Source organism: Colletotrichum costaricense (assembly GCF_030867565.1).
Source record: "Colletotrichum costaricense strain IMI 309622 chromosome Unknown Scaffold_5.1, whole genome shotgun sequence".
NCBI lineage: Eukaryota > Fungi > Ascomycota > Sordariomycetes > Glomerellales > Glomerellaceae > Colletotrichum > Colletotrichum costaricense.
In genome coordinates, this window is record NW_026848234.1 from 2,205,141 (window position 1) to 2,216,300 (window position 11,160).

At 54.7% G+C, this 11,160-nt stretch overlaps 5 protein-coding genes across 5 annotated transcripts; 3 read left to right on the forward strand and 2 right to left on the reverse strand.

The window, feature by feature from the left end:
- Positions 1-1,314: 1,314 nt before the first annotated feature.
- CCOS01_05869 (uncharacterized protein) lies at positions 1,315-1,497 on the forward strand (the record flags this gene model as incomplete). The annotated part of the gene is made up of 1 exon (XM_060454045.1): positions 1,315-1,497. The coding sequence occupies one exon, from the start codon at positions 1,315-1,317 to the stop codon at positions 1,495-1,497; it is 183 nt and encodes a 60-aa protein (XP_060315817.1).
- A 357-nt stretch (positions 1,498-1,854) lies between these two features.
- On the reverse strand, positions 1,855-3,287 carry CCOS01_05870 (tat pathway signal sequence; the record flags this gene model as incomplete). Its single annotated transcript, XM_060454046.1, has 2 exons — positions 1,855-2,597; positions 2,660-3,287. 2 exons carry the CDS (start codon positions 3,285-3,287, stop codon positions 1,855-1,857), a joined length of 1,371 nt encoding a protein of 456 aa, XP_060315818.1.
- A 3,616-nt stretch (positions 3,288-6,903) lies between these two features.
- CCOS01_05871 (SUR7 protein) lies at positions 6,904-7,837 on the forward strand (the record flags this gene model as incomplete). Its single annotated transcript, XM_060454047.1, has 2 exons — positions 6,904-7,166; positions 7,225-7,837. 2 exons carry the CDS (start codon positions 6,904-6,906, stop codon positions 7,835-7,837), a joined length of 876 nt encoding a protein of 291 aa, XP_060315819.1.
- A 902-nt stretch (positions 7,838-8,739) lies between these two features.
- Positions 8,740-9,644, forward strand: CCOS01_05872 (short chain dehydrogenase/reductase family protein; the record flags this gene model as incomplete). Its single annotated transcript, XM_060454048.1, has 2 exons — positions 8,740-8,769; positions 8,880-9,644. The coding sequence occupies 2 exons, from the start codon at positions 8,740-8,742 to the stop codon at positions 9,642-9,644; spliced, it is 795 nt and encodes a 264-aa protein (XP_060315820.1).
- A 1,045-nt stretch (positions 9,645-10,689) lies between these two features.
- On the reverse strand, positions 10,690-10,917 carry CCOS01_05873 (uncharacterized protein; the record flags this gene model as incomplete). Its single annotated transcript, XM_060454049.1, has 1 exon — positions 10,690-10,917. The coding sequence occupies one exon, from the start codon at positions 10,915-10,917 to the stop codon at positions 10,690-10,692; it is 228 nt and encodes a 75-aa protein (XP_060315821.1).
- Between the last annotated feature and the right edge of the window lie 243 nt (positions 10,918-11,160).

The window sequence follows — 11,160 nt, forward strand, 5'->3', positions numbered from 1 at the left end:
GCGGCAGAGGAAAGGGTTTGAGTCTTACATAGGCCGGTCGGTCGGTTCCCCTTTCGGGTGGAAACGACGCCGCTGCACAAATAAATACATCCTCAATGACTGTTCCGTGTTGATGTTCCTGCAGAAGCCTCGGCGGCTCCCTAGATGCTGTCGGTAGGATGATGATGATTACTTACGTGCGAGATATGTGTGATACGGGGGACCTTGAACCATTTTGTCCAAGTGAGGAAGATGTTTCTTAGCCCGGCTACTATGAATGTATGAGAGCACCCTCTCGATAGTGTATTTTGTATAAGCATTTCACGTCGACCCGGGGGGGGGGGGGGGGTTCTCGCAAAACAAGGGGAGCCGGGGCATGTACGTACCTTATCGAAAGACTGAGGTGGTTGCCGAGGGTTATCATATAGGCGGGCGGGCCTACCTTCCTTCCCGCCTAGAGAAATTGGTCAAAAAAAAAAAACAAGGTGTGAAAAGGGTATGGATAAATATGTACACATGTACAAACAAGAGAAAAGGTAAGAAAAAGGGCAAAAGCTCAGGTGCCCAGTCCGGAAATCGAACCGGGGGCACCTTACGAAATCCGGAATTGTAGAGCTTCGCGAGATTTCATACCAAGTTCTGTACTAACGGACCAGGGCGTTATACCGCTCGACCATTGGGGGATCGATTGGGCTTGGTTGAGGTGGGAGGGGGGGAGATTTGGATATGAGGCAGGGCGAGGCGAGGGAAAGGGCGTATATTCGTCTGCGTATTCTCCCCTTGCCATCGTGTGTTCGGGGGAGGTAAGCCTCAGCTTCCGTCTTTGGCGATGGCACTGCACCGTTTTAAAGATGAGAGGACCTTATTTGTCTCTTCCCCCCCCTCTCCCCTTTTCTATAATCTATCGGCGATTTAGATATTTAGATCTACCATCTTGCGGTCTAAGAAATATAGTTATTTTCAACCGTCTGCTCTGTGTTCTCTTCTCCTGATACAGCTTACCCTTCAATTCCTTCTTCCAGCATTTATTCATAGTAGAGAGTGTTTATAGGGAAAAAAAAGACAATAGATCCCACGTATACTTTTTGCGCTGGTAACGTAACTGTCAGCTTTTGTCTCCCAGCCAGTGGGCGATCTGGAGATCCAATAACAAGTCGCTTTGATCAAAACTGGCATTCGGGTTTTCTTCCCGGTTGAAAGTCACGTCTACGTGACGAGCGGGGAGAGGGCACGGAGAGCAGACCGGCAACGGTGGTCTTGGATTCTTCCTCAAACCTTGTTGCACGCCTGGGAAATAGTTTTTTTGGGCTATAACGTGATATCCGGGCTCAATGAATGCCCAAAGATATTTTCTTTTGCTGTGATGGGGGGGAAAAAAAGGGAGAATTTGGGTTTCAAATAGCCAATCTTCCAAGTTCATTGATGCCGTCGGGAGGCAGTTGTCTGTATCTCGTCATGATCATCTCGGAGTCGAATGTTGGTAAGACTTCTTGTGTGGGTCGCCATGTAGTTGTGTAGTTATGAGTTGGTCAGGTTCACAATCGTATTCTCCCAAAGAGGAGTCGGTCAGTCATGGCCACCATCCCCTGGCAGCAGCTAATGTCAACTTGAATAGCATACGGAGAATCTGGAATATCAGCATAGTCAATATAGTAGTTGTATTTTATATGCAGTGGCAAGCCTCGCATGACAGCATCCTATTGTAAAGTAATCATGCCTCCAAAAATGACCATACGATTTACCAGGGTGAAATACCCTCTGGCCTCCATGTAACCCGTCTATGCATTAAACAAGCCCCACCAAAACGCCAGACATGCTTTCCATTGCGTGAAATTGGAAATTTATCAAAAGACATTAAAAATTTACGTCAGCCATTTAGACCAGCAGCAGGGCGCAGGCGAAAGCCAAACCCAGCACCAAAGCCGAAGCAGTCGGCCGGCCGGGCGACGCGCCGGTAACCTTGCCGCAGCACTCGCGCGTGTACGTGACATTGTTCATCTTAGCCTGGACCTGGAAGACGGAGCCCTCGGGGTCGCCGTAGTTGTAGTAGTCCACATTGAGCACCTTTGGCGGGAACCCCCAGTCGCGGGTGCAGTTCTGGGCCGCGCCGCCGAGGGACCCGTTGCCGGTGGCGTTGTTTGTCGAATTCAACAACGACACGGCGGGGACGAGGATGGAGGCGCCGAAGATGTTGTACTCTGCGTTTAGGTTGTGGTTCATGAGGTAGAGGCGGTCGCGGGCGGCTTCCTGCGAGAGGTCGGGCGGGCGCTGGACGGTGCAGGGGAAGGTGCGGTCCATGGGGTCAAAGGGGCTCTCCCACATTTGGGAGAACTCGTCGAGGAGCCAGGGGAATTTCTGCTGGTCGGCCATGTAGTCCATGAACATGACGACGCGCTTGCCCCCCAAGATCATCTGGGATAGGGTGGGCCAGTCTTCGAGTCTCATGGGGAGGTAGGGAGGCTGGTAGGCGTATTGGAGGATTCCGGTTGACTCGATGAAGGGGGCGTAGAGGTCCGGGGTGGAGTAGTTGCCGTTGCCGAGGAGGATGGTGACGACGTCGTACGGGTGAGAGGCGACCCATTCGCGGACGGTGGTGAGCCATTCGGTGATGGGGCCGACTGTAGTGTAAGGTTAGCTAATGGCTCTTTGAGGATGAAGCTTGGTCTTGAACAGAACTCACCATCGAGGATATCACAGGAAGAATGGCAAAAGTGCGGTACCGTGCCATTTGTGGGCCACTGGATCTGAGCCTGGAGGAAGCGGATGCCGTCGTTGAGCTGAGTGGTGACATCGAGAGCCTGGTTGGAGGCCGAGTTCCCGGGGCGCACAAAGGGGGAGTTGTGACACCCGACCTCGGTGACGTTGCTGTACTTGCGGTCGCAGAACTCGACGTAGTTGTTGCAGGGCTGTGTGTTTGTCGGGCCGGCGGGTGCGGTCTCGGTCTGGGTGGCATTGGCATCGGTGCCGGTGATGGTTGAGGTGACGACGGAGGTCTGGCCCGAGATGATGACGACGGACTGGCCCACGGAATTTGTGGTGGTTTGCGTGACGTTGCCGGTGACCGTCATGGTCCCGGTCATGGTGGACAGGTCTCCATTTGTGAGGGTGATTCTCGAGGTGTAGGTTGCGTAGGGACCCGTTGGGGTCCTGGGCTGGGTGACTGCGACGGTCTTGGTTCCCGAGAGGAAAGTCACGTCGTCGGTGTTGGAGAGGGTGAATGTGCTCGTGCTGACTTGGTCCTGCGCTGCGGCTTGGGCTGTGAAGAGGGATAGGAGCCCGAGGGAGAGGGCAAAGAGTGGTCCTGTCATGCTGGGCGAGGCAGCCTCTCTGGCGAGGACTTTGTTGGTGGAGTGGCCGCGAGGAAAGGGAAGGGAAGTCGTGGAGTTGTTGTTGCTTCTCGAGGGAATGGTCAGGTAAGGTAAGGTAGGGGTGGTTTCCCGGGCTCGATATGGTTGTATGTTATTCGAGGTCTGGGAGTAGACTTTGAGAGAGTCTGGGATGGCTGCAAGACGCAGTGACCACGGTGCGCCCCTCGGGGGAAAGAAATTTGAGTTGGGCGAGGGACGGGAGACGGGAGACAGAAGCCAAAAACGGTTATCGGACGAGGAGAGTTTCGATGACGATCCCCAAGCAAAAAATACCGCCGAAAAGCAGAAGCACGCTAGGGTGCCTAGTATACTCTTTTTCGAGGCGTTTTTCTCTTCGTCACGCAACGGCAGAGGCGGAAAGAAATGTTGGAGAATTTCACATATGAGAGAGGAAAGGTGCGGCCGTTTGCCAATGTTGCGCCAGCCAGCAACGAGAAATCTAGACTCTGGAGTCTAGAGGAACGACTATTTTTCCTGGACCTTGGTGCCAATTGTCGAGACTTCGCATACGTCCAGCTATGACATAATATTTGTGTATTTGCTTCCTCGTTTTTCCCGGGGTGGCCCAGACGTTCTTTCTGCAGCCTGCGGCCTGCGGCACGCCTTGGAGGCTTGGAGGGGTGGTGGCCCAGGCCCCGTACGGCGCTACCGCCAAACTGGCAGGGGGTTACCGGGCCCCATGTAGCTACCTTACCTAGCCAGGTTGGTAGTGGACACCAGGAGCACAGAGCCCCATCAAGACGGACCCACCACCACCGGAAGCTGCTGCGAGGATCGCTGGGGATGTGCCGGGTCCCTGCTGGTCATCTCATCGGCAGCTCCAGCTCGACAGGGTCACGCAGTCATGTCATTGGAACCTGTCTGTCACATTATGTTTTGTGCGTATACTGCAAGCAGGCAGCAGGTGACCAACCGTATTTGGCATGTTGAGAGAGGCTGTCAAGAGACTGAGAGACATTGACTGGAAGCAACCCACCAACAATCCCGATACAACAGATGGCCAGCAGGTCAAGTCATGGACGCGCCGTTCCATCTACCCATCCATACCAGACCGACTACCTTACGGTACCACTGCATATCTGCGGCTGTGGCTTGCGGCAAAGGACAGCGCAGAAAACCATGGACCGGGGGCCCTATACGGATATCCCTGGCGATCACCGGCTCCTGTGCCGGCGTGGCGGGGACGGACGCGCGTGCAGGATGGCCCTGCTGGACGCGCCTTTGTCTCCTCGGAATCCGAGAAATCCAAACTGTTCGTCATGTTTGCAAAACAAAGATCCGGCAAGCTGGGGAAAAAATGGACAATGGTCATCGGTGACCATCGTCATTGAGGCTGAGAGGTAGATCAGGAAGATCGAAAAAAAGGGTAATAGAAAAAACAAAACAGAGTTTTAGGCTCAACACTTGCCGCCCATCCTCATTTCGTTTGTTTAGGTCAAGACATCTATCTGGGTCCCTGCTGGGATCGTGACCCTTGGATGCTACGACGGGGAATTTTCAAACTATTTCTGACTTGGTCCCTGGAAGAGAAACGCCTCGACACCCCTCCCCCGTGGGTCATTCTCCTTGGATATGCCTCAGCGATGAGCATCATGAGCACAATACTCCGTACACGTATATCTATCTGCGCGAATAGGAAGAAGAGATATGCAACCTGCAGGAGACACAAGGCGGGACGGGGGACATCCGTACGGGGGCCGGGAGTCGGATCGATGGTGCAACAAGGAGAAAGCGGCCCTAACCAACCATCAATCCACCCATTAAAATCTCATTTCACACAGCCGCCGTCTGGCTCTAGGTACGCACCTGGCTTGTTGATGGGTCGTGGGTTGGGCTGCTGTCGTTGTTGAGTTGTTGCTGTTCCATTTGCATTTCGAGTGGCTTGCCGAACTTCCTTTTGCGCTTAGTAACCGCTGTCAACCGTGATGATCCCACTTCAGCTGAGGAGTGGCTACAGATCCCACAGAACGATACAGATCGCCCGCCTGCGGAGAGAGTGACACAACGGCCCGGTTGGCTGGAACTCGTCGACAGAGGCGTTGGAGGCGGTGCTGTACCAAGTATGGGCAGATGGGATGGGGGTGGTCACGGTGGTGGTTGCGGGTATCCGTATGGGGGCCGCGCGAAGCTCGTTTAGACGGCCCCTCGGAACCCGAAAGTGGAAAGGCATTTGGGGTCTTGTTCTGGATGGAGAATGGTACCGACGTACGGATACCTGATCTCGCGGCGGTGCCACGGGACTTGATGTCTCTCTCCCCCTTTTTGACGCCCCGAGGAGTAGCCCCGAGGTGAGCCATGATGCTGCAGTATGCAGTTATCGACTGCTGCACTCCATTCGTCTGTGCCGTCACTGGAGAGTCTGTGTGTCCTATCCATTGAGTTGAGTTCTTCTCTGTGATAAGACCGTGAACTTGTGAATATGAGCGACTGTGAGTGAGTGAGTGAGACGAAATGGAGATGGACGGCAGCTTGGAAACATGAGGTGGATGGACCCACCGCACAACCTGGAATGAGGCAGCGGAGTCCCACTTAGATACCTACGGACCCGCTAGCCGTGGCGCGCCGCTAGCAAGAAAAACGCTGGGATGATCCAATGCAGAAAACGCAGCAGCAGCAGTAGCAGCAGAAAGAGAGGGGAAAATAGTGTAGAGAGAGAGAAAAAAAAAAAAGATATTGGTTGCTACGACGTCATTCTCCCTGACCGGCTGTCAGTGACCCATGCAAACACCTGGACCATCCTCAGCCTCTACACAGAAAGCAACCCCCCGGAGAACAGCGATACGCCTGGGTTTATGCCAACTCAATCAGACCCGTCCCGCTCTGTTTATCCTCTCTCGTCTCTCTATCTGTCCATCTATCCATCCAGGTTTGGCTCCGGTGTCTTGGCCCTGCTTCTGCCTTGAGTCTTTGACGCCTTGTCCGTATTTACCAACCACCAGGGCTCCAGAGTCCAGGGGTGTTTACGGAGTACTCCATCGAATCTATTGTGACGGCCTGGCCTGGTCTGGAATCATTTTGTTTTGTTCCTTTTCCATCTTCCAGACACAAAATTGCCGAGTGGATTCCATCAGTCGAGCTAGCTTCCTGACGCTCATCGTCATTATCCGTCTCTGGTCCTTCTTTGGCTTCCCGACTCCTCTCCGCTCCGCCAACCTTTTTGCACACGTAGGGCCGATTCCCTTTTTTCGCATCATAGCCCCTTGGCCCGAGACGCCTACGCCTACGCCTAATTCTCTTGGATTACGGACGGCTTTCTCGAGTACGGTCGCGCCTGGATCGCTGAATAGGACGAGCCCCCCTGGTATTATTCAGTTCCCTTTTTTCGTTCCCTCTCCGGACCATCGGCAAAGTTAGAGAGAGAGCTCCGGTGACCTTACCGCGTCATCTTGCCCTCACATACGCATTTACGTGAGATATCTGGGGAGAGAGGAGAGACTCTCCGTATACTGTACTCCATCATCACCGGGTCCCAGATTCCGGTTCCAAGCCCGCCCTCCTACGACGACCGCAGTCATCCTCCTCTCCAAAACTCAAGCTCCGAATAACGACCCTCACGATGGCCAAAGTCCGCCGGAACAGCGCCATCACCGCGGCCGTCTGCTACTTCATCGCCATCATCTTCCTCATCCTCGTCATCATCGGCAACACCTCCATCAAGCCCGTTCTGACGGACATTTACTTCTTCAAACTCGATGTCTCCGACATCATCCCGCTCTCCTCGGCCAACGCCGTCCTCCTCAACTCCGTAGCCCGCAGCCTGGGACTCCACGACTTTTACCAAGTCGGTCTCTGGAACTTTTGCGAAGGCTACAACGATGAGTAAGTGCCCCCAGGTGTCTCAATCGTAGGAACGAACGTACTGACACGCCATCACCAGGGGCGTCACCTTCTGCTCAACCCCCCAGCGCATGTGGTGGTTCAACCCCATCGAGATCCTCACCAACGAGCTCCTCGCCGGCGCCACCATCGCCCTCCCCTCCGAGGTCAGCACCATCCTCAACATCCTCCGCATCGGCCAGCAGGTCATGTTCGGCCTCTTCATCTCCGGCATCTCCCTCGCCGCCGCCCTCCTCATCGTCACCCCGCTCGTCATGCGCTCGCGCTGGTGGAGCCTGCCCATCGCCATCTTCGCCGCCATCGCGGGCCTCCTCGTCACCGTCGCCTCCATCATCGGCACCGTCATGAGCGTCGGCGCCAAGATCGCCCTCACCCAGCAGTCCGAGCTCAACATCAACGCCGTCCTCGGCGTGCGCATGTTCGTCTTCATGTGGCTCGCCAGCGCCCTCGTCGACCTCGCCGCCATCCTCCACATGGCCATGGGCTGCTGCTGCTCGCCTAGGAAAGAGAGGGAGGCTGCCGCCGCCGCCGCTGCTGCCGGCGGGGCGAGCACTACGCCGGAGAAGACGACCAACACGACTGAGAGCGGCGAGAAGCCGTCGAGGCTGCCGGCTTTTATGAGAAAGCGCAGCCCGAGGTCGTCGACGTCGTAGATGTTACGTGTGAGATATCATGTCGACGAGCATGGAGAAACGTCGGTGACGTTGGCGGTCTCATCCATCGCGCAACCTCGTACAAGTGGTTATACTTGGATAGTACATGCGCTCCTCATGGCTCTCGTGCAGATGGAGTATCGATACCGACCACTGTGTAAGAGACCTCGAGCCCGGCAGCATCAGCACTCCGTCGCCGGCACGGAACAACGGATTTGAAATTGAGCAATGGCGTTGGTGGTTGCGGTTTAATCGGATGACCATGACAATAGACTTTTGGGCAAACGGACAGTCAAGTAGAGACGAACAGGCATGCCTGTCAGATTAGCATAGTTTTGCCTTTCTTTGAGGTATTTGAACAAACAAGTAATCGATATTACTGAAATGCACAAACATGCGAGGTTCGTGAACCATGGAACAGGATACGTTGAGTAATTCAGATCAAGACTGCGGCTTCACGTATACAATATGTAGGTAATGCAGGAAAACTTCAAGCTCCCAATGTCGCATCTTTGTACCTTGGAGTCGGTGTCGCGTGGTAAAAGATGCAGTGTACTTTCCCCGCAGCGCAGTCCGGGGTAAGAAGCAATGTACCCCTTATCGGTCGGGGGATCGGGGGAACGCGCCCTCGGCCTAGACCCCTCCAAACGACCGTGAGCCTCGGCTCATTTTTCGCAACTGGGAAGCTCAGACGACCACACACCGAAAGCTGCTCTCCTTCTCATATCAGCCAAAGATAGCTCCCGCGCCCTTGTCTTTCATCGTTCTACATCTACATCTCTCGGTCCTCTTTCAAATTCAATCGGATCTATCTTCCAACTTGGCAATTGAACCTGTACCAGAAGTCAAGCTACTGCAACAACTCCCATCTTCCCCAACGAAATAGTAGGAAACCAGCAGCAATGGATGTCGCATCGCTCTTCAACGTCAAGGTAAAGATCAAGCTCTCTCTCCCTCGTCCTCGTCCTTATCCACATCCTCGACAATTCCCAAAGTCAAATTCTCAAACACCAAGCTAACCCCCTCCCCCCCTTCTCTCCAGGACAAAAACATCCTCGTAACAGGCGGCGCGAAAGGAATAGGCTACATGATCTCAGAAGGCTACGTCACAAACGGCGCAACAGTCTACATCTCCTCCCGCGACGCAAAAGCCTGCTCCGCCTCCGCCGCCGCCCTCACCGCCAAAGGTCCGGGCAGGTGCCACGCCATCCCCGCCGACCTCCAGAAGCTAGACGACTGCAAGCGCCTCGTCGACGAGCTCGCCAAGCAGACGGGCGGGCGACTCCACGTCCTCGTGAACAACTCGGGCGCGGCGTGGGGCGACGCCTTCGAAACGTACCCGGACGCCGCCTGGACCAAACTCCTCACCCTGAACCTCCAGCGCGTCTTCACGCTCACGCAGCTCGCCGCGCCCCTCCTCGAGGCCGCTTCCGGCGGCGCGGGCGACCCGTCGCGCATCATAAACATCGGCAGCGTAGACGGCCTCCGCGTGCCCCTGATCTCCTCGTACGCCTACAGCGCGAGCAAAGCCGGCCTCCACCACCTCTCGCGCGCGCTCGCCAGGGAACTGGGGCCCAGGGGCATCACGAGCAACACCCTGGCCTGCGGGCCGTTCGAGAGCAAGATGATGGCGGCCACGCTCGAGACGATGCGCGATACCATCGAGGAGGAGATCCCGATGCGGAGGATCGGGACGCCGCAGGATGTCGCGGGCGCGTGTCTGTTCTTGAGCGGGCGGGCGGGCGCGTTCGTGACCGGGGCGACGATTACTGTTGATGGTGGGATTGTGTTGGCTTCCAAGTTGTGAGATGGGCCTAGGGGGGGGGGGGGTTTCATGTTTGGAACTGTAGAAATGTGTAGATGGAAATCTCATCAAAGAGTTTTGTTCATTCTTACAAGCTCAGGATTACGGCGAGAACATATAAAGAAAGATATGAGAGCGAACGGCAGTCAAACATTGGGGCCATGTCACATTAGAGATACTGCAATCTGTAACCCAAAGGAGTATTGAAAAAAGACCAGATAGACTGGCCATATGTCTTTGTAGCTAAGAATTTGTAAAGCAAGATCTTGGTAAGACCATTTGTCCTCCTCAGTGGTATTCATACAGGAAAAACAGTAAATAATAAAATGGTGAGCGGAATCCAATTCAACTGGGTCGTGATAGACGCCCAAGTTTCTTCCCTCCCAAAACGCCAAAAGTCGTGTCCTTTCCAAAATATTCGTGATATCAAAACGAAATTTCCCGCAATGCAATGATGCCCCCCATTTGTTCCGTATACGCCAGTTGTTGTGTGAATGTGTAGTAGTGTGGTTGCGTGTTTATCATGAAGGAAAAACCCCAGTGAGATGAACCCGATGAGATGAGTCTTTGTCTATCCCCGCCTCTAATCACCGAGAAGAAATGCGAAACCGTGTCGAGTTCCCCAGAGACTTCAATGTCGATTAAATGTTGTGTAGCGAGCGGGTGAAGAGTGAAAGCGAGTGAGAGAGTGAGTGAGAGGAAAGGGAAGAGATGGACCGAGGAAGGCCACGCCAGTGACTGAATCTGGTGAGGGGAAGAAGAGCTAAGGGGAGTCCAGTGTCGTCGGTTCAATGACACGACAAACTCTCTCTCGCCCTGGTCCCCCTCTGCCCCGACTCCGCCGAAGCGTTGGCGCGGTGCCTCGGTTTCCCTCTCGGCCCCGTAACAGCGTTTCAGCGGGGTCCTCTCATCCGATGAAATTCGGAGTATTGGTTCCTCAAAATGACGGTCTGAGCCAGTTGGAGAAAAAGCTTCCCGGGACGATGGGAAAAGCTCGGTCGCTTTCGGGCTCTTTCTTTGCGTGAACCGAACAGAATGCGGCATCCATCTATGAGAGCCCGCAAGACTCAAAGTCGCGCATCATGACGGCCATCTGGGCACGTTTTGCGGCCTCGGCGACGAGTGTGAAGTCGCGGAGGAAGGCCTCGGTTGAAGGGGGCTGCTGGCCGTTGGGTTGGGGTGGCGCCATCATTTGGTTTGTGGACATGTGCGACGATGAGGAGGAGATGGAGGACGTGGAGTCCTGGCGCTTGGGAGACTGGATTGGTGCGTTCATGGTGGGCGGTATGTGGTGGGTGATGGTGACGATTTTCGAGACGTTGTTGTGGTTGTGATACGATTCTCTCAATGACGAGAGAAGGTTGGAGTATTCGGGTGTGGGATGATTGCTGCGTAGGGCCAGGAACCAAGGTCCGAGAAGGGGGCGATGGATGGTTGGTGGTATTATACTTATTCCCCAGATCTTCGATTTCGGAGCGCAGATCTTGACTCTTTATGTGAGACCCCAAGTAGCACAGGT